This window comes from Echinops telfairi, unplaced genomic scaffold (genome assembly GCF_000313985.2).
Source record: "Echinops telfairi isolate 266 unplaced genomic scaffold, ASM31398v2 ScPeMD7_2;HRSCAF=8, whole genome shotgun sequence".
NCBI classification, from domain to species: domain Eukaryota; kingdom Metazoa; phylum Chordata; class Mammalia; order Afrosoricida; family Tenrecidae; genus Echinops; species Echinops telfairi.
Window position 1 is genome coordinate 66,753,397 of NW_022103898.1, and position 23,335 is coordinate 66,776,731.

The following is a 23,335-nucleotide window of genomic DNA, read 5'->3' on the forward strand; positions in this document are numbered from 1 at the left end:
GCCTGTGCGTGGCCTTGTGAAGCTTGGATAAAGTCACGTGGAAGCATGCTTTCCCTGGGGAGAAGGAGATCGTGTAAGGGGGAAGCTGTGACACTCGTTGGTCTCTTCAGACGGCAACCGAACTCAAAGAAAGGGGATGAGGAATATGAGAGAGGGAGAAAGACATGTTGCACTACACCTCTTAAAATGGTGATCATTTTAGATCGTAAAATATTTTACGTGGCCAATGTGTGGCTTCCCAGGGTAATAATCACATGCATTATGATGCCCCCTGTCAAGCTGCTGGAAGCGTGCTTACTGAGATGCTGGACATTGCTCTGCACCTTCTAGAAAGCCATCCCTTAGGCTTCCCAGCTGAGAGTTACTATATTGCACACCTCCTTTTGTAAGCACGCTGGAATCTGAACATTTCCTCCAGGGTTTACAAAATAAAAACAATAAAAGGGCACAGATTAATATTTGCCCTTGGCTTAAAGTTATTCCAGCTCTTAAAAAAAAGTACTATAATCATAAAAGAAAAATATCATAAGATCCAGTGTTTAATGGTCCAGTGATTGCATTATAATTAGCCTTTTAAAATGACATCAAATGATCATTAGTGAAAAATGGGATTAAGAATACCCCTAGTGGTTGTTTATACTTCCCTCCAGTGTGCTGTGTGGACATGATTCAGTTCCTGAATTTCTCTTCTGCTGAATTTCGGTGGCGATGGTTTGTGCAGTCAGTATTATGTGATATTTCCTATGCAGGAAACACCAAACAGCACCAACTTTTGTTGGTTTTTTTTGGTATCACAAGAGCAAAATTCGTAGCTGTTTTACTTCTAAAACCCTAGCTCTCCCCTGTTGTCTGGACTTGACGAGGAAGTGCTTGATTGTATGTGGGCCTCTGTAACCTAGCTACAGGGAGTGGTGGTTACAAGGCGAGCTGCGAATCCCCAGGTCAGCCGATGGAAACCACCAGCCTCTCTGTGGGAGAAAGTTGAGGCTTTCTACTTCCGCAGAAAGAGTGACCATCTCAGAAACCCACAGGGGCACTTTTACCCTGTCCTATTGGGTCACCATGAGTCAGAATTGACTCACTGGCAGTGAGTTTTTAAGGCTGGTAACTTGTAATCACAAAAAGTCCCTCCATAGAGAATTCATTAGCGCTGGTATTTTACTCTGAAGTCTGCCTGGCTATTTCCCTTTATCATGAATGGACCATTGTGGACCCCTTAGCTTTGCTGCACAGGCTCCCTGTGCTACAGGAAAGCCCTGAATTCAGTCACACTCTCTCTGCACTCTTGCAAGTCTTTTTACGATATATAACTCCTGCTCAGAGTCTACTACATTCAGAAAGATAGGATTCTTATGTTGGCTAAAAACTGATGTCAGGCTTGTCTGGGGAATGGATGGGATCTGAAAATTGATCTCCCTGAAGTTCTTTTGACTTAACTGCCAGGGACTCTCTTTAAGCACTGATTTGTAAGGACAATCTCAAGGGTAATTGTTTCGAAGACGTTACTAAAATCGACAAATACAACATAATGTCCGTACGCACTACGATCCAGTCTCAATTTTTCTGTATTTCAGCTGGCCTGGTTTTTGCCTCTTGGGTTGCATTTTTTAGATGCACGCTCAAAGCTCTTTCCTCAAGGAAGACCAGACAAACCCAGGGAGCTGCTGCGGTCATTAACTATTTATTCAGAACAACAAAAAGCAGTGGAATAGAAGCATCGTTACTACTTGCAGGTCATTAGCAAGGGTACAACTGAGGTGGACAGCACAGAACCAAGCAAATGTGGAAACGTGGAGAATGACAGTTCCTTCCCCCAACAAGAAAAAGAGCCTGGTTGTTTTTTGATAATAAAAATAGTGCAAGCTCATTATGAGAGTTTTATGTCTCTGACATTATAAAGAAAGTAGAGGCCATCCAAACGCCACAGACCAGGATCAAAACAAACAAACCACGAACAGCTCATGAGCATTTCAGAGGCTGTCTCTCTATCAAAGGTATTAGTTGAACATTCTCAGTGCTATAAATGAGCTCACATTAAACATGCTGTTCCATAAATGCAAAGAGCCCCTGTGGTGCAGTTGCTTACACGATGGGCATGATCACCTGGGTCAGCAGTTCGAAGCCACCAACCGTTCTGCAGGAGCGAGAGTTACCGTCTCCGAAACCCACAGGGGTCCTTCTCTGTCCTGTTGAGTCACTATGAGTCAGAATGGGCTGGAAGGCAGTCAGATGCATTCTGTAAGCTGCTATTTCACCATCCAGCAAGATTTCATGAACAAAATTTGATAGCAATAAACATAGATCCACACAATTTTGAATGACAGATGCATAGTATTCATTTATAAACCATTGCTATAAATAATTTATTCCATCTTCTATTGACTTTGGGTTGTTTCTAATTTTTAAGATCATAAATATCATGAAGTACATATTTAGCCTCATGTTTACATACTGGTGCACTTTTTATTCATTGGGATAAATTCCTACAACAATTTCTTGGTAAAAGCATATCTTCATTACATTTAGAAAATATGAACTGCCTTTTTGAAAAGTAGCCTCAATTTTCACTTCTTTCAATACTGAATAAGAAATTTCTTTCTTCGCTTATATTCTAGATATTTGTTTAAATCTTTACCAATCTACGAGGGCAAAATTGCTAATAGTATAATAAACATTCCCATTGTTTAAGTCTTTTTCTTTTTAAAGTGCAATAGAGAAGAGCCAGTTAGTATTGGAATTGGGATGAAAGGGCTCCCAGGGCTTTTCCTGTTCATTCATTTATACCTCAAATGTGCAAATGGCAAGTAGGTAGAGCGAGGGCAGGGATTGTTGCTCTCCTCTGCGTCTCCGGTTCTAGGCACGTTGCCTGACACAAGGGACCAAACTGAACAACACACTCACTGCCGCCTAGTCGATTCTGATGGCAAGCATGTGAATGCCTGGGACTCATCCATCCACACGGCATGGATGCTTGGAACAGAGTAACAGGATCTTGAAAATGGTTGAAGATGTGGGGAACCCTGTGTGACTCATGAGTAATGGTGGGTCAGCAAATGACTTTTTAAAAAATTAAATACTTTTATCAGGGGCTCTTACATCTCTTATCACAATCCATACAATCATCCATTGTGTCAAGCACATTTGTGCTTATGTTGCCATCATCATTTTCAAAGCATTTTCTTTCTACTTGAGCCCTTGATATCAGCTCATTTTCCCCATCCTCCCTCATGAACCCTTGATAAGTTATAGATTATTAATTTCATATCTTATATCATCCTTTCCCCATCCTCCCTCATGAACCCTTGTAAGTTATAGATTATTATTTTCATATCTTATATTATCCTCTGTCACCCCTCACCCACTTTTCTGTTATTTGTCCCCCTGGGAGGGGGTTGTATGTTGATCCTTGTGATCAATTCCCCCTTTCTCCCCCCACCTTCCCCTCTATCCTCCTGGTAGCTCTATTCTCATTGTTGGCCCTGAGCCTGTGTGATCATGAGGTATTGATGGGATCAGGTATCAGGCATCTAAGACCCAGAACAAAATCATGCCCAATGTGAATTGGGGGGGGTGGGGGTGGAGTGGAGACCCAAAGCCCATCTAGACAAGTGGATATCCCCTCACAGAAGGGTCACAAGGAAGAGATGAGCCAGTCAGGGTGCAATATCGCACCGATGAAACACACAACTTTCCTCTAATTCCTTAATGCTTCTTCCCCCACCCCACCCCCGCCCTAGCATGACCTCAATTCTACTTTACAAATTGGATTAGATCAGAACATACACACGGCTACAGATAAGAGCCCATAACACAGGGAATCCTGGATAGATAAACCCCGCAGAGCAAATGACTTTTCACATGAGTGTGTGCACCTATGGTGTCTTCTTTGTGCAATGTAATACAAGAAAGAACAGGGCTTTGAAGTCAATAGATGTGAGTTCAAATCCTGGCTCCTCCGGAACCTGGGAGGATGTTAGGCAAGTTCCTTAACCTCTTTGGGTCAGTTTTTTTTTTAACCTGTGAAACAGGTTTCATATCTTTAGGCTGGTTCTGAGTTTTAAACAGGCCAGGGAAAAGAACTGATGTTCCTGGCACTGCCCCCTTCACCTTAGTCCCGAGATGGGGTTCTGCAGCGTTCTGGAAGAGCTCTGAGCCCCTGGTGTCCTGGGTCCCTGTACTTCTGCGGTGGCCTTTTCTGTTCTTCTTCATCCCTTTTCTTTCCGTGAAACAACTTCTAAGAAAGCCCCCTTCCCCTCTCTAAAGCGCACAGTAGCCTCTGCCTCCTCTTTGCCCTTCAGCGCGTGTTTTCTGTTCCATGCCTTTGTGGTCCCAGTGGTAGATGACACCACCCCGTTACCTTGGGCATGCCCTGCTTTCCTTGTTAAGTGGTGCGTGCTTCCTCGGGATCCTGGTTGCTGACACCGTGCCTTGATTCTAGCGTTGTTTTGTTAGGCGTTATTCAGGGGCCTCTTGCATAAGAATAGAACTGCCTCATCATATTTTCTGAGCTATGATCTCAGTGAGCACTTCATCATGGTGTTACCAGGGCTCCCTTTTTTATTCTAGCAGATGCTTCATAAATGCTGTTTAGGATAAGCCTTGCTTCCCATGAGGGAAGACGAGCTATCTACTCCAGTCTCGGAAACGCACAGGGGCAGTTCTGCTCTGTCCTAGAGGGTCACCAGGAGTCAGCACCCACTGGAAGGGAGTGAGTGTGGTTGTGTGGTGCCTTCTCTTCCTATGCAACCTCCCAGCAGTTCATGAAAGTTGCTGGGTGCAGATTGATGTGCCGCTCCCTAAGACTCCCCCAGTGTGCCTGCGTCACAGTTCATCACAGCAGCTCTCAGGCAGTCAATATAATCGATTATGTCAGAAACCCCATCCCTATTCTTTAAAGCAAAGAACATTTTCTCCATGTCTTAAGACATTATGAAACGTGATAATGACCCTACGAGCATAATAAAGTGGATTTGCCTAAAAGATTGCCCCTGGCGTGTTACAAGGATGAAGATGAGTGAAATCTTTACTAAGTCATACTTACTGAACATACTCAGAGACTTGTTCTTGATTTTTTTTTATGTATGTTAGTCTCACGCATCGTGAAACCATGGAGATATCCTTCTATTACCTATAGCAACGTGCAAGATTTAATTCCCATCAATATTCATTAAGTCACTGTTAGTGAGAGTTTTGTGTCACCTTGCCGGGGCTAGGACTGTCAGTAGTGTAGCAGTTAAGACCTAATTGTCTCCACGAGGAGATCTCTCTGAGGGCATAGACTGCTTCCAACATAAGTGGATCCTATAGAAAAGCTTGCTTGCTTTTTTTTTGGAGGGGGGGCATCATATGTTTGAAATGAACTTGTATATCACTAAAGAATCCACGTCTACTTCAGTTTTACTTTTCCACCTTTTCTAGCCACTCAGATCAATATTTAGGTCCAAGGGGTAAGGACTCTGGAGCGTTTTTTTAAGGCTGTGAGCCTTCGCTCTCTCTCTCTCTCTTTCCCTAACTTTATTTTGTGTTTGTTTTTATAGTCAAACACATTCCGTGTAGTTTCACAGCCCCTCAACAAATAAAATCAGTAACATTTTCCCATGAACAGCCCCATACATGTTGTTAAACCCCCAAAGAACTTGCTTGCTTTTTTGCTGAATCTGCATCCTGCTTCTGACTCGATCTCTCGTTCGTTGGCCCTGAGCCAGTGGCCTGCCATACTATCTGCTGACACTGGGAGTCAGCAGCAGCCATCCTGTCTGATCATGGATCCATTGACCTCTGCCACCAGAAGCCTGTATCTGACCAGCTGATAGTAGATTCACCATTTCCACAGACTTGGACTTCTCCCACCTCTGTAGCTGCACGAGCCATCTCCTTGATACAGGCTTCTCTCCCTATATACACAGAGATAAGCTTTACTGGTTTTGCTTCCCTGGAGAACCTCACCTTAGACAGGCATCCACTAGAACAGCGAGTCTCAACCTGTGGGTTGCGACCCCTTTGGGGGTCGAATGACCGCTTCACAGGGTTGCTCGATTCATAACAGTAGCAAAATTACAGTTATGAAGTAGCAACGGTAATAATTTTATGGTTGGGGGCCACCACAACATGAAGAACAACTGTATTAAGGGGTTGAGGCATTGGGAAGGTTGAGAACCACTGCCCTAGAAGATAAGTCAGGAGCCCTGCTAGTGCTGAAGGCCTCTCTAAGACTTCCTTACCTTCTCTTAAATGCACAGTAATCTCTGCCATCTCTGCGCTTGCCAGCACCTTCAGCTTTATGACGCATAGGGCTGCTAACTCACCCGATGTGACTCAAACGCACCCGATGCTCCCGGGGACAAAGGAGGGTGTCTCCTCCCAGAAAGATTTACAATGTTGGTGTCTCCAAAGGGCACCTCTGTTCCATCTTGCAGTGTCACCAGGAGTCATATTCAGCTCGATGGCAATGGGTTCGGTTTGGGGCTTGGGGAAGCAAGTCTAGTCAGGAGGTTTGGATCATTCAATAGAAGATTCTGGCAATTACCAACCATACTAGCATCTCTTACCATATCATTAATCAGGTCACTGCCAGAGAGTATGATTAGCCTTTAAATTGTCCAAATAGATCCTAGCAAGGCGCTCTCATTAATAAACTCACTGGTCAATACTAGTTCTACCCTAGGCTAAGCAACAACCTCGAGAATCAGATAATAAAACAATGAAAAGAAATTGCTTTTTTTCTCAAAAACATATAATCTACATGTTAAAAAAAGAATCCGCTGATCTGTAACAATGTGAGAATGCTCTAAGGCAGAGGTTCCCAAAGTAGAAGCCCCGCAGCAGCAGCCCCTGGGAACTTGTGAGAGAGGCACATTTCTTCCTTTTTCTTCTTTATTTTAATTTTATCTTATTGTGAAGGTTTATGGAGCAGATCATAGCTTTGCATTCACACACATTGTGATTCATCTCATCCTTTCAAACCCCTTCAAGAGACCACCATTTATTCTACTTCCTCTCAGGGTTTTCTGTTTCCACCGTCCTCATTCCCAACCCGATGAACGTGTTCGACTATTCTAATGTGGAAGTGAGCGCACTTCAAGACCTGCAGGAGAAGGACAATAGTCTTGGGGGGATCAGACCAGGAAGCCTGGCCTCATACTATCATTTTGGGTTCTGTTCCTCATTTATCTCCCTTGTATCCAGGACCTTAATCCTTTGGGGAGCAGTTGGTAGTAGCGGCCGCGGACCATATTGTTCTTCTAGTTTCAGAATTGTGAGGCTTGGTGTTTACATGGTCCGGTAGTCCTCTGGACTCGTGGTTTCCACGTGTGTTTCCTCTCTCTTCTTCCCTCTGGGTGAGGAGAAACCAGACTTGCACCTTAGATGGCTGCTCACAGGCTTTTGAGACCCCAGTTGCTACTCACCAAATTAGTGGAGCATTGTCTTTGTGAACTATGTTATGCCAACTGGTTCTGGTGTTCCCTGAGATGATGGTACTGATCCCTCAGGCCCAGGGAATCATTCCCCCAAGGTGTTTAGTTACGTCTAAGACAACAGTTCTCAACCTGTGGGTTGCGACCCCTTTGGGGGTTGAACGACCCTTTCACAGGGGTTGTCCAATTCATAACAGTAGTGTATTAGTCTGGGTACTTTAGAGAAATAAATCCACAGAACTCATGTATGAGAGAGTTTTATATAAAGGGTAAGTGTGCATCAAGAAAACATCCCAACCCAGTGCTGCCCAAGCCCACAAGTCCAACATTAGCCCATATGTCGGACACCAATCCACAAAGTCCTCCTCCATCTCACAAAACACATGCAATGATGCCAACTGCAGGAGGAAAGCCGAGTCAGAGAGTGTGTAAGCATCTCAGCGCTAGCAGGGGTCTCCACATGGCTGCTCCAGCACCCAGGGCTGCATTGGGGTAGGTCCACGTGGCTTCTCCTTGGGGATGTCTTGCAAGAAGTCAGCCTTGCCAGCTGAAGCAGGGAACTGCTAAGGCAGCTGCACCCTGGTCCGACCATCACAAAGCAAGAGACCTGAGAACTAGAAAGGCGAGGCTCACCGAGCCATTTATCCCTCCACCCTTCAATTAACCCCACAAGTGTTTATTGGGCAGGTTGGCACAATAACTCAGTAGCAAAATGACAGTTAAGAAGTAGCAATGAAAATAATTTTATGGTTGGGGGGTGGTCACCACAACATGAGAAACTGTATTAAAGGGTTGCAGCATCAGGAAGTTTGAGAACCTCTGCTCTAAGACATTTGGATCTCTCGCAGGCATTCTGAGTGCCTACTAATCTCTCCCTCATAAACTCTGCATGCTAAAGTGTGAAAACAACAGTTTTAAGTGACTAAGCATATTTAAAGCAACACAGTGCTGATTGGTTACTCTTATGCTATATAAAAGTTCAAACCAAACAATTGCCATCAAGTTGATGCCAACTCATCGTGACACTGTAGGACAACTGGTCCTAAGGGTTTCCAAGCCTGTAATCTTTATGGAAGCAGACTGCCACATCGGTCTCCTGCAGAGCATCTGGTGGGATCGAACCTCTGACCTTTCGGTTTGCAGTGAAGTGCTTTAATCATTGTGCTCCATGACTCCTTAAGTAATAGCTCAGCCTGGTGCTCAACAGGCTTCCTTAGTGACCTTATGAGCTTGAACACATGGGCAGTTTGGGAGCGTTGGTGAGCAGTGGGGAAGTCAACAGCACTCTGCACATGAGACTGGGAGTATGTCTTCTCTCAACTGTTTATCTGGGCCTTAATTGGACTTGTTAACCAGATTAAGGTTTCCAGTGCTTTCCTCCTTAAAGCTCAGCCCCTGTTTCTGAGCTTGGGTCTATTAAGGTGCCCTGAGCCCTGACTTTATTTGGTTAGTTACTGTGGATCCTAGACTCAAATCTGGGATTGTCAGTGACTGACCCACCAAAAAGAAGAGGTGTTTGCCTGTTCCCCCGATGCACAGAAATCTAGAGGCCGCTCCTTTTTCTAGAGGCCATTCCTTTTTCCACATCGCACCTGGAAAAATAAACTGTTTCCGTCCATCATGGCAAAGGTCATCCTTTTCCCCACTGTGTTCAGCTACTCAGCAATGCGCATTACAGCTGGATTTTTTTGTGTGGGCTCATAGAGATCACTTCATTCAATTGGATATACTGTATATACTCGAGTATAAGCTGACCCACATATCCGCCGAGGCACCTAATTTTACCACCAAAACGGTATTAAAAATGTGCTGAAAAAAACTCGGCTTATACACGAGTATATACGGCATATGGAAACCCCCGTTCTGTGTAGGATAGCATGCTAGGCCCTGAAGAGACGGTCTCCACACACCAGGGTGCAGGGAATGCAGAATGATGACCGCCCTACGAAGTCCATGTGTGAATCCCAGTTCCCCGTGGGTCTGTTGCCGCATGAGAAGAGAGGATGTGTAGACTGGGCTCTGCATCTTGGGATGGGCTTCCTTCCTCGATCGTCTATGCAAGCCCAGTGCAACCACCGGGCTTCTTCTCAGAGGGAAGCCGGAGCTCCAGCGTAAGGGAACGACATAAAAGAGGTCAGAGAGGGGGGCAGAGGGAGAGGGAGAGGGAAGTGGGAGGAGAGAGGGAGATTTGAAGACTCGGTGCTGATGACTTTAAAGATGAAGAACATACCCTAGCCTCGGAATTCAGGTGGTCTCTCGAAGTCAGAAAAGATAAGGAAACAGAGTCTCACCTGGAGCCTCCAGATCCCAGCCTTTCAGAACGTGAAATCACACATGTATGATATGTATGATATCTGAAGCCACTAAGCCAGTGGTGGTTGATTATAGCAGTCAGAGGAACCCAAAAAAGGCAGTTTACAATCATTAATGAGAGAGCAGAGCTGGCGCACTTGATGCTGGTACAATTCAGAAAATGACAAATGCAAACTAGGAAACATTTTTGTGAAAAACAATGTTTTGGGTATTGGAATATTGACGCCGGGATAGTTCCGACTAGCGATTAGGAAAGCTTTCTGGGTGGTGTGGTGGTTCTGCTGGGCCCTGGGGAAATGAGTAGGAATTGCTAAAGGAAACCCTGCAGGACAAATCTGGGCAGGGGCTCAGTGCTGGAAAGTCTAGTCCAAATCCAAAGCTGACCAAGGCCCTCGTGAGTAGCCCGTTTCTCGGGGACACAAGATTACTCAGTGAAAAAGAAAGTCATAGGTCTCTAAGGGTATTAAAGTTAGAAGACTAGAAACAACTGTATGTATGTGCCAAACTGTCATGAGAGTTTAAAAAATATAGACCACCAGCCCACGCCTCAGGAGACAGTCAAGCCCTGCCCTTCCCGTAGAGCTAGCGTCTCGGCAACGCACAGGTGCAGGTCGACGCTGTCCCATGGGCCGCTAGGAGGCGGAATGGACTTAATGGTGGTGAGTGTGTTTCAGTTTCACCACAGGCTGAGCCTGACTTTGACACACATGGCCAGACACCAAGGGCCAATCCAAAGAAGCAAAGCGGTCACTCTTTTCCAAAGGCATCGATTTCCAAATGAGACACTCTCTGGGAACTTGGCAAACAAGCAAAGCCGGATCGTAAATCCAACAGGAGGGAGACTGACATTGATGGTTGGCTGGGGAAAAACAGGAGAGCTTAGACCCTTGGTACTTGGATTTGAGTATTCTGTGTGTCTGAAGTCAGAGCCCAGGATCTCAAATGCTTTTGAATGGTTCTCTCCAGTTTGGTTTGGATTTCATTATCAGGCAATTATCCTGCTGAAATGATTTTTGCAGCCACTGTTTTGGAGATTGGGAAGGAAAGAGTAGAATTGTCTGTATTGTTTACCGGCATCACCCAAACTTACCATCACATCGTCTTCTGGGCATTACCAATGGAGGAAATTAATCCCTACCCAAGCTGATATGTACTGACAGCTGCCCCAGCTCCATTCTTTACCCTCTGGTGAGATCCATCCCATTACTGTTGTTCAAATTCCTTCCAGGAAAACGCAGAGGAACACGTTGTCTCCAACCGGCTCCCATGAGAACCGCCTCTAACGTCTGAAGGTGCATCCATAGCTGCATCAGAGGCTGCAAAGTCCTGGGATGGAGCTCCATGTTTTGGGGGCACATTTCCTGCACACGCAGAACTGGACACACTGCAGGCATCCTTGTTTCTCTTGCTTCCGGGCATCCTGTCGAAGCCCACATATGTAACTTCAGACTGGCTGCATTCCAAAGGAATGTTCTGCGTCCCTCTCTCTTGCCTCTTGTGTACATCAGGAGGCAGTGAGTGGATATTCTGGCTCTCATCGTCTTCCATGGGAATACTGGGGATGTTATTCAAGAAAAGTGGAGACGGACACCGGAAGGACTTGAGTGATGTAGGAGGATCGTCCGCAAAATACAAGCTGGCCTGAGTTCGTTCAAGAATACTTAGGACCTAAGTTAACAAAGAAACAGACATTGAGTTAAACTTGCATAATTTTCCCGCCCCCTTTAATCTTCCTATTGGAAAATACCTTCACTATCATGAAAGAAAATTAATTATAGAATTTTGAACTCAACCGAACGATAAAGATTAGCTGTTGGTATCAGTTGGTGTCAAGTTGGCCTTCGACTCCTGGCAGCTGAGTGCACAACAGAATGAAATGCTGCGTGGTCCTATGCGGCCCTGTGATTGGTTGAAACCTGGACCGCTGTGATCCAAAGAGTTTTCAAGGGCTGATTTTCAGAAGTGGATGTTCGGGCCTTCTGTCCTAACCTGTGTTCGCCTGGATGCTCCCCTGAAGCCTTATTCAGCACAGTAGCAACACGCAAGCCTGCACCGGGAGGCTCCTGGCAGCTCCACGTGGGGTGCCCGAGCCAGGCTTTGAAAACGGTCTCCGGCCCGGAAGACAAGGAGTGGCCATCAGCTCGATGGCAGTGAGTTTGGGTTTGGGTTGACTGCCAAGGCTCCCAAAGATTAGCCCACGCGCTTCATGTTAATGACGAGTAAAGTAAATGATTTGAAGCAAAGCCTGAAGGAAAGTGTCCTGAATTGAACATCAGGAGGCTGGAATGTTAGTCCGAGACTTGGTACAACTAGTTTTGTGCCCTTGAGTGAGTCTCCCAATAGTTTCTCTTCATCCATGAGATAAGGGGTTGGGGGTGGGAGGAAGGGATGACGAGATCCGGTCTGTCGTGCTCAGGTGTTCAGAATTACCCTGGAGGCTTTAAGATACAGTTTTTCTTGGACCCATCCTAAAGATGGTCATTTCCAAAAAACCTGGAGATGAGGGCTCAGGGATTTGTATGTTAAAAGTTCCCCTGTTGATTGGATCTGCAATCCTACTTGAGACCCTTTGGCTTCAGGCAGTGGTTGTCAATCTGTGGGTTGGAATCCCTTTGGGGGTCGAATGGCCCTTTCACAGGGGTTGCCAAATTCATAACAGTAGCAAAATTACAGTTATGAAGTAACAATGGAAATAATTTTATGGCTAGGGGTCACCACAACATGAGGAATGGTATTAAAGGGTTGCATTAGGAAGGTTGAGAACCACTGCTCTAGAGTCTGATCGTGCCAGCTCCTGTTTCAGACACTCCATGGCTCTGTAAGTACTCAGGACAAAATCCATGCTTCCAGAACCAATTCACACCCCATCACACTGTCTTTCACTTTAACCCTCTGGTCTTTCCCCTCCCTCACCCCACGTCCCCGATGCTAAGCTACTTGCGATCTTTGCACCGTGGAACGAGCATGTTTACAAAGCAAATAAACAAACCGACCGCCATCAAATCGATTTAGACTCATAGTGACCCCACACAGGATTTCAGAGGCTATGTAAGTCTTCACAGGAGCAGACAGCCTCATCTTTTCCCCAAGGAGCCACTGTGGGTTTGAACCACTTAACCTTCTGTTAGCAGTGCAAAACTTACCCGACAATACTATCAAAAATCCTTTGAAACATCTCATTGTTGCCTAAATCCAACCTGTTTTTCAGGTCATGATCACCTCCTCACTATCACCTCCTTCAAGAAACTTCCTTGACTTCCGTAGGCTGGTATACTCCAGTATCAGCCTGGACATCTATCTCTTACATTGTTTATCTCAAGTACCAAAACTCCGTTTATTGTTCTGACCCCCACTCTGGAATGTGAAAAGGTCTTTAGTACAGAGTAGGGCAAATACAAAGTAGGCACTCAATAATTTTTGGAGAATAAGGGGACAAGTAAATGAATAATGGGTTATTATTTTGATGGACACGTGAATAAAAATGAATTCTGCTAAATGAGCCAGATCTCTTAATGAAGGTTGAATAAGATAGTCTCCCAAACTTCTCACCTATGTCTTTTCACTAAATCTTATATGCTGCCTGAGTTCCATCCAGGGGACCCTGGCCGTGCAGTTGGTGAAAAACTGGGCTGCTAACCACAGGTTCAAACCCACCAGCCACTCCACGGGAGAAAGGTGAGGCTGTTTACTTCCTTGGAAACTGTGAGTTAGAATTGACTTGATGGCAACTGGTTTGGTTTTTCTGGTTTACCAGGGGACCCAATGATGGGACTTTTTGATCTAGAAAAACTATTAGGTTGGAATTGTATGCCAGGGGCTGAATTTGCTTCATTATGAAAAATATTTACTTAGACACGCAATTATCCAGTTTACACGTTCCAGTGTTCTGTCAGCTCAACTTTGGACAAACTCATGTGTCTACGTACTTCATCCATCATTGGCCTTAATTTGGCCCGAGTTGCAGCACACTGGCCGGCCAGTGAGAACAGCTTGGCGGAGAAATTCCGAGGGCAGGGATTTACTTTCTTATCTAGAAAGGAGAGACATGAATCGAGGCCTCTCTTCTCCATCAGTTCCATAAGGAGATCCCTCTAGGAAGAGAAGGAGACAAGTTTACCATGTAGAACTCCAGCAGGAAAGTTACCAAGAGATGGACACAGAGATGAAGATGTTCTTACCAGCTGGATATGTTTGGGATCATCTATCACCACTTTACAACCTGTCAGAACTTCCATTATGACCTGTAAGGAATATACAGAACATTAGGCTATATCTGAGTGTATTGCAAGTAGCAGTTGCAACTATGAACCATAACAACGCATAGTTTAATTAATCACTTTAAATGTATTACTTGATTTAGTATACAGCATTCATGTGTAAGACAATGCATGGCGGGAAATCAGCAAATCTGTAAGTTAAGGCCTCAAAAAGAATTTTTTTTCTTAGAAATTAGAATATTCTTGGTAATAAAGCATCCTTTGTTAGCCAGGGGTTAGCACTTACGATTCCGAAGCTGTAGACATCCGTTTTAATGGAAAGTTTGCCCTGCCTGACATATTCCTCAGGCATGTACCACAGATGTTTACTGCTGCTACTGGTCATGTTGATGGTAGAACTCTGATGTTCGAGGTGGGGCCGGAAGTGTGCCATGGCAAAATCAGTAAGTTTGGGCTGAAACTGATCATCCAAAAGTATGTTTGCACTAAAATTGTGATCAAGCACAAAAAGATAAGAGATCATCAAGGCATCTCAATAAAAGCAATGTACCAAGCTTACCTTCCAGGTGGTTGATTGAAAACATTGATAAAACCAAGTGAAACATCCTCTCTCATGAACCAGAGCACACTGACTCGTCTTTCTTGAAGATCTCCACTGGAAGCGGTGAAAATGTTAACTAAGGCCAGCCTGCATCTCACCCAGGCTCATCGGTGCCGTTCCATTCATGGTCTCACGTGGAAGAGCATTGACACCCCTTGAAGTGAGACCTCACTGAAGTCAGATCCCATTTTTTCTCCAAGCCTCGGCGGGAACACACATTCAGCGCAAAAGTACTTCCTCCAAATGTGTGCATGAGACACTCACACAGATCAAGAATGGGACTATTAACACGCTCCGATCCTTAAGAACAAACACCAGGGCCTTTCCTGCAAGAAGGTGTCGGTTCTTCAGAAGGGGAAGATGACAGAGAAGTTCACACAGGCTCCAAGAGCCTGGCTCTCTTCTGTATTCTCCTACTCCGCTTCCGGCTGGCCGAGGACCGAGAGCCCGGAATGCCGCCTGTCTAGTACCCATTATCTAGTCCCCTTCTTCTCCACCACAGCGCAACGCGAGCAGGTGTAGACGCAAAGCTTCAAAGGCCAGAAAGGAGGCGTGTGTAAACCACTTAAAATCCCTGCATAGCTTTCTGAAGTACCAAAAATCAGTTAAAAGAAAACAACAAAGCCTACAATCCATTCCATTTATTTGACCCTCCCCTAAACTGGAGGGGGGGTGGCGCTTTCAGCAATCAGTGATTCATGCTTCTGTGTGCATTAGGTCCGGGTGAGTCTGGTGACCAGACAATGTATGAGACGGTAAAACCCACACCAGACCGAGGGTCATTGAAAGACCATCAATACGTCTAACATCGTTCTAGGGCACTGCATTTACACTCTCGTGATATTTGGTGAAAAGGCGAGTTGTTTGCCAGCTGACCTTCGTGTACACCATAAATTTGGAGTCCTGTGATTGACGCTCTTCAGAATAAAGGTTAATAGTAGGGAAGGAAGAAGGATGTTTTTTAGAAAAGTGGAAAGTGCAAAGTGCAAAGAGCTTCTCCATAAGCAATTCCACCCCCAGTTCTTTCTCCGGCTCCCCCTTCAATAGATGTTCACACACAAAGTGCCATCAGCTAGAGCAGCCAGGCCCGCAGCGTCCCGGGAGAAAGCAGACTGATAACACAGACACCATGAATCACTCAAACGTACGGGGCTGCTGCAAAGGGACAGCCTGCAGCTTCGGTAGAGGAAAAAGGGAAAAGACCCAAGGTTTCCTCACCTTCGAGTTTGTGTTTTTACAAAAGCGTCTAGCACAGGAGTTCTCAACCTGTGGGTCTCGACCTCTTTGGGGATCGAACAACCTTTTCACAGGAGTCATGCAATTCATGATGGTAGCAGAATGACAGTGATGAAGGAGCAATGAAAATAATGTCATGGTTGGGGGGGTCACCACCACACGAGGAACTGTATGAAAGGGTCGTGGTGTGAGGAAGGTTGAGAACCCCTGGTCTAGCAGAAGGAACCGTGATGTGTCTGCTGAAAAGGTAAGGGTCCCCTGCCCAAGAGGAAGACTTAGGAACGTGGCCGGCAATGTTACTGAACTTAGCTGTTGCTAGGGGTTGTACGAGACAATTAGTTTAGGGGGTTTGTACGTGACTCCTAACCACTGTTGTTTAAGGAAGTGAAGCCCGAATGCTCCTTAGAGGCGAGGATGCCAGGCATGGAATCAGTCAGGAAGGACCAATCCCTGGAGAAGGCTATCATGCTTGGTCAATTAAAAAGCAAAGAAGAGGAAGACCCTGGACCAGATGGATTGACGCATCGGCTGCCGCAATGGGCTCAGCTATGAGCATCGTTATGAGGCTGGTGCAGGAGCAGGTCCTATTTCTTTCTCATGCACAGAGGGGTGTTCTGGTGGTACACAACGCTAACCTAAGAGCAAACCCACCCAGCAATCACACACACACACACACACACACACACACACACACACACACACACACACAGCCTGACAATCTGCGATCACAAAGATTACAGCCCAGGAGATCCCAGGGAACCCTCTACTCTGCGGTACATGGAGTGGCCATGGGTCCCAGACAACTAACTAAGCAATGGGTTTGAGTTGTTTTGCACGTCCCTCCCCCGAGCAAGTGCCGCTTTGTCATAAGACAAGCCTTCTTTGCTCCCCACTTTGTGTCCTGATTTAGTAGATACCCCAGTCCTTAACAATAAGGCAAGATGATATGCCTACATTATCATACACACATGATTTGAATTTAAGTGCAAATGCCGTGTTTGGAATGTAAGGGCATGATTATGTGTGTGTGTGTGTGTGTGTGTGTGTGTGTGGTGATAATTCCTTTTAGAAGAATGAATACCAGACTAGTCCCAGGAGGCAGGAATGAATGATGTCCCAAATGTCCAACTCTTCCAGGATGCTCTTCTGCTCCATGCCCGCCCCCCACCTCCCCGGCTCCTCCCTTGAGTCTGTTCCCTCGTGTCCCTGGGTTCTACAATTCACTGCAATGTCCCACAGAAACTCACAAAACTTTGAGGAAATCTCTTATATAGAGGTGGGTGCTATTCAGTCCAAATATGAAGGTCGGGCAGAGGTGAGCCAAATGCAGGGTCCAGATCCCAGAAGCCAAAAAGGCCCCAAGGCCACATCAGGTCCTCTTGTTTCTCCCAACACTCAGACAGGGCATAGAGGTCTGGCTCTCCAGGTGAGGTGGTGTGTGTGTGTGTGTGTGTGTACTACATGCTGGTCCCAGTGTGTGTGTGTGTGTGTGTGTGTGCGCGCGCTACATGGTGGTCCCAGTATGTATCCTAGGAAACTAGGGATGGGGCCCTCCATGAATCAGAATCTACTTGATGACAATGACTGTGTGAACCCAGTCACACCTTTGGTTTTCTGGGATATATACTGGGACCACCATGCAGTTCTCATGCACACATTGCTCACCTGGAGAACCAGCCCTCACCTGGAGAGCCAGACTGAGCTTTGGAGTTTTAAAGATGTCATCAAGGAAACAAAGGGGTCAGGCCCTAATCCCACCCCATTCCTGTCCATTAGTAGAGAATGTCCTTCAAAGTAGGAGTCTAGCCACAGGCTCTAAGTCCAGAATTACAATACACATCAGGCATTATGGCTAGAAGGGCCATATTAACTGATGATAACTCAGGATATATTCAGGTTTCGGAAGGATTGGTGCAAGGGATGAAGGCCTGAAACGATGCTGAAAGATAAAATGCATCTCAGTGTGAAATCGCTCATAAATGTGGAAACAACTAAGCCCAATGAAAGGCAGGATGTAAATCATAAGATGTACAGCTTTCAGATGCTTTTATGTGGTCCTGTAATTCACAGACATCTTTGTCCCCCAAATAACAACACAAGGGTCTCTTGCCAAGAACACAAACGATAACTCTGCCAGAGTCTTTTCTTTAAATCCCGTTTCTTTCCCCCAAATTCCACCATCTGGTAACAGATTTTGTTTTTATACCATTCTCTTTGAAGCGTTCAAATGACTAAGACATTTTGGGGTCTAAATATACCACCAGATGTCTCAGCTATACCTCTGAACTGTGGCTCTGCTTCCTCCTGTGGTGTTCTGAGCCTGGCCCTGGACAGCTTTCTTCCTTAGAAAGCCATTTGCTCCACTGCTCGAACAAGGCTAAGATTCCAAGTGCTTAGCTGCGAGCCAATCTCCCTCCCCTTAAAACCTGCTGCCTCCTGCCCTGTGCACTAGGAATCCAGGGTCAACACCTTCTAACCTGCACGTACGAATTATGTTCATGTCTCTGTCTCAGTGTCCTGCCAACGAAGCCGCCTTGCTCCCAGTCACCTGCCTAGAAATGTTCCCCGCAATGCTTTCTAGCTGCTGTCCCCTCAAGTCTGGACCCCAGGTGTCAGAGGGAAGTGCTCCACAGGGTTTCCCTGAGGTCGGTCGCTAGGCCTGTCTGTCCAGGGGTCGCCCAGTACATCCAGATGCACCGCCCAAGAACCCAAAGTTGATTGTGGTGACGATTGCACAACCCTTCTTAGCAGGATTGCATGATTGTGATGTGTTAATTATAGCTCAATAAAACTAGTTCCAAAAAATAATAGAGGGGTGGGGCACACCAAACCCCTGCTGACAAGTCCATAACAACTCATGGTACCCCCAAGTGTTTGAGAGTAGAACTGCCCTTCATAGGATTTTGAAAGGCGAAGCCCTTTCAGAACTAGATCACCAGGCCTTTCTTCCGAGTTACTCTGGGTGGATCTGTCCACCACTTCAATTAGTAGCATTTCAGTTACTAGCCTGCCACTTAACCACTTATGCTCTGGGAAGTCCACCAGCAATGCTCAAAATATATCTCTCAAACTTGATGCCACAGAGTTAATTGCCACTGATAGCGAGCCTATATATAGGATAGACTAGAACTGCTTTGGGGTTTTCAGTCTGTACATCTTTACCGGAGCAGGAGGCCTCATTTCCTCCCTGGGAGCAGCTGGTTGGCTCCAACTGCTGACCTCGTGTTTAGCAGCCCGAGTAACCCACTATGTCACCCAGGATACTTGCAGTAATGCTCCTCCCCAAAGAAACTCACTGCCGTGGAGTCAGTGCTGACTCCCAGCTGCCCCATAGGACGAGGTGGAACTGCACCACCACCACCACCCCTGGGCTACTAAGGCTGTAGGCCTCATCTAGTTCCCACAGAGAAGCTGGTGGGGTTGAACTGCTGACTTGTGGTGAGCCGTTCAGCACGTCACTCACTACATCATCAAGGCTCCTGCTCCAGTATTCAAATTCCAAACTCACTGCCATTGCGTGATTCCAACTCAAAGCGACCCCATAGGACAGGGCAGAGCTGGCCCTGTGAGTTCAGAGACTGTACCTACTTACAAGAGTAGGAGTGGCTGGTGGTTTCGAACTGCTGGCCTTGCAGTTAGCAGCCCAATGTGAAACCACTAGGCCAGCAGGACCCCTGCAGTAATGCCCGATACCTTGAATTACCCAATAAAAGCATGCTTGTTAAACTCACACAAACAGAAGATCACAGCTCTCTTCTTCCATCTACAGCCTGGTGTAGACGTCTACGGCAAGTCACTAATCTCTGTAAACTTCCATTTTTCTTCTGTCAAGCTGAGTTAATAACAATAAAACCTAAGCTCAGGCTTGCTGAGAAGATTAATCATAAATTATTCAGCAAGCTTTTATGCCAAGGCTGAAGTCGTTTGACTTGCACTGAACCCCCTAATCTTTCTGCAGGCTCCTGGCTACCCTTAATATTATATTTACCAGTCCTTGAATATGTCTTCAGTTCCTTTAGTTTGAAATCTGTGGAGTGTATTATTCCTTTTTTGGTTTTCTGACTCAAGGTCTTTGCACATTTTATTATAAATTGAACTTCGTCTTCTTGAGCCACCCTTTGAAAACGTCTCTTCGGCGCTCTATGCCATCAGCCCATCTTTTCACATTGGCTACTCTCCGTGTAAGAGCAAGTTTCCGAGTCTCTTTGGAAACAGGAGTTTACCTGAGGTCTGACTTCCAGTGAGCAGTTCTTCTCTAATAGGAGAGCATGTTGCGACCCATCACTCACCTTTCACAACCCTTACATTTGTGAGCATAGAGGACAAAGATAGGCAGTGTCATCGAATTTGAAAGGAAGATATTACACTTGGGAACCTGGGTAGCTTTGAATGTACAGGTGGGAAGAGCTGGACAGGACTTGACCTAGATCTCCTGCATTCTTTCCACCATTCTTCACCCCCAGTGACAAACACGGTTTCCTTTTGCTTAGAAAGGATTACTTATACTTTGGGAAGCCTGCAGTCTCCATTTCTTAAACTGTTTTAAAAACCACAGAGGAGGCACAGTGATCATGCTTCTTTAGAGATGGAATTAACTAAGGAGAAGGAGTCATATGGTAATGTTAGGATTTCACTGAATAAACGCTGACTCCTTGGAACTTCTTCTGATGACTCAGAGAGAAAGGTTTGAATGCCACATTATTTTTTATATAATATAAAATTTAATTTTACTCTAAAAGTAAGACAGTTTTCTTAAAGAACAATGAGAAAACAAAAAGTACAAGTCACAAGAAGCTATAAAAATAATTACATTAAGCCATAGCCACTCCATCCAAATAAAGCCTAATTGACACTTTGGTATGGTTTATTTTCTATCTTAAAAAAAAATGCTTAAAATATTTAAAAATGTTTGTCGTTGTTTAGAATATATACTTTCTTTGAGTTATGCAACTATTCCCATTCTCCTTTTTCTTCCTCCATTAACATAAACTTATGGCCCCACAAAAGTTGCCTAATCCAATCTTCTGAGTTGCTGTTATCAGTTTGATCAAACTGTTTGATCCATCCCCTATCGATGGATCTGAAAAGATTATAATGCTCAAGATTAACTACTTTTTTAATACAAGAATTTCAATTTCTACAATTTTAATTGTATATTGTATACTACAGAGTAGATGTCAAAAGAGAGTCTGAAACCTGTTCTTGAACTTAAAGTAGCTGAAGCAAATGGAAGAAATAATGACGCAAAAGAGGCAGGCAGAAAATTTCAAAGGAAACTTCAAGAAGACAACATACAGCATTGTAATGAAGTAAGCAAAGACCTGAAATTGGAAACGCAAAAGGGAAGCATGCATTCAGCATATCCCAAGCTGAAAGAACAGAAGAAAAAATTCAAGCCTCCAGCTGCAATATTGAAGGGTACCATGGGCGAAATATTGACTGGTGCAGAAATCATCAAAAGAAGATGGAAGACCGTCACTGTACCAAAAAGTATTGGTCGTCATCCAACCATTTAAAGAAACAGTGTATGATCAAGAACCAATGGTCGTGAAGGAAGAAGTCTAAGTTGCACAACGGCAATTATAAAAAAATGAAGGTCCAGGAATTGGATACCGATCAAAATGTTTCAACAAATAGATGCAGGACTAGAAGCATTCACTCATCTATGCTAAGAAATCTGGAAGAGCTACCAGGTCAGCAGATTAGAAGAGATCCATATTTGTGCCCATGCCAAGGAAAGATGAACCAACAGAATGCAAAAATTATTGACCTATTTCATTAATATCACATGCGAGTAAAATTTTTCAAAGATAACTTTTTGTAATGTAGCAGTACATTGACAGGGAGCTTGCAGAAATTCAAGCTGGATTCAGAAAAGGGCATGGAATGAGGGATATCTGTGCTGATGTCTGAAGGATGTTGGCTGAAAACAAAGAAAACCAGAAAGATATTTGTTTGTATTCCATTGACTATTCAAAGGCATTTGATCATACCAAACTATGAATAACATTGCGAAGATTGGGAATTTCAGAACACTTCTTTTACTCATGCAGAACTTGTACACAAGAAGCAATTATTATCAAACAGAATAAGGAAAGAATACATGGGTTAAGATCAGGAAAGGTGTGTACCAGGTGGTATTCTTTCATGATATTATTCAATGTATGTTGAGTAAACAATCTGAGAAGCTGGGCTATAAGACGAAGAACATGATATCAAGCTTGGAGGAAGACTCATTAGCAACCTTTGATACACAGATGGCACAAGCTTGCTTGCTGAAAACCAAGAGGACTTGAAATATTGCGGCTAGAGATCAAAGATTGAAGCTTCGGTATGGATCACCACTCAGTGTAAAGAAAATCAAAATCCTCACAACTGGACAACTAGACAACATCGTTGTAAATGCAGAAAATATTGAAGTTTCCAAGGGTCCTCTTTTACTTACATCCATAATCAATGCTCATAGAAAGAGCAGTCAAGAAATGAAATGGCATACTGCATTGGGTCAATCAGCTATACAAGATGTATTTAAAATGCTAGTGAACAAAAATGGTGCTTTCAGGACTACCGTGAACCTGACTTGAGCCATGGTATTTCCATTTGATAAGCGTCCAGCATGGGAACGGTGGACACTGATAAGAAAGACTGGGAGAACTGACACATTGAACTTAGAGTTTGGCCAAGAACACTGCGAGTCCCATGGACGGCCAGAAGAACAACGAAACTTCTTTGGAAGACAAGCCAGAATGCTCCTTAGCAGTAAAGATGGTGAGACTCTGTCTCACAACTTTGGACACGTGGTCAGGAGAGACTAGCCCTTGAGAGGCATGTCATCGAGAAAAGACGACACCCTCGGTGAGATGCATTGACACAGGGCGGCCACAAGGCCTGGCAACAGTTCTGAGGACTGGGCAGTGTTCCTTCCGCAGTACCTACAGAGCTTGAACAGCACCAAAGAACAACAACTTCAATTCAGGTTTTCCCCCGACTTAACTGTATACATGTTATGCCATGCCTTTCTCAGTCCTGAAAACGATTTACAGTAATGTCAAATGACGTACGATGAAGTCTCTTGTGACTCACACATCTGAGGCCTGAAGGAGGGAAAAATTAGAGGCAACCATGTCTTCTGCTTCTCATGCCAACAAAAGCAGAGCCCTGACTGAGTTCGTCCAGGAAAAGGCCGCTGTTTAACGCTGTCCGTTTTCAGCCAATTACTGTAACAGTGTAATGACATGGCGTGCCTCCTGGAAGCTGCCTTTTCTTACCAAGAGTGAGAAAATTAATATGACAGAAGCACGGAGAGGAGGGATTGCAGTGTTCCTAAAGCCCTGGGCTGACCGTGGAGGGACCAACACTCAAGGAGGTTGATGTTTAGCTGTATGTGAGGAATTCGTTTAAAAGAGCTTCCAGAGGGTAATGTAGGTCAGCCAATTCACATCGGGACTGAATGTCATTACCATCTGACAGATGTTCAGTCCTCGGAATGAAATGAGTTGGTCTCATTCCAGTTTCCAGAGAACAGGTGTGTACCTCACCCAACGGAAGGAGGG

The 23,335-nt window shown here is 45.0% G+C and overlaps 1 protein-coding gene across 1 annotated transcript in view; it reads right to left on the reverse strand.

Moving 5' to 3' along the window:
- Positions 1-9,908: 9,908 nt before the first annotated feature.
- Positions 9,909-23,335, reverse strand: part of IRAK3 (interleukin 1 receptor associated kinase 3) — a 62,266-nt gene continuing 48,839 nt past the window's right edge. Inside the window, exons 9-12 of the mRNA XM_045288915.1 lie at positions 14,232-14,430; positions 13,907-13,969; positions 13,655-13,819; positions 9,909-11,396 (exon numbers count right to left, since the gene is read on the reverse strand). Coding sequence (XP_045144850.1) covers positions 10,932-11,396; positions 13,655-13,819; positions 13,907-13,969; positions 14,232-14,430 — 892 coding nt within the window. The 3' untranslated portion in view covers positions 9,909-10,931. The remainder of the gene's footprint in view (positions 11,397-13,654; positions 13,820-13,906; positions 13,970-14,231; positions 14,431-23,335) is intronic.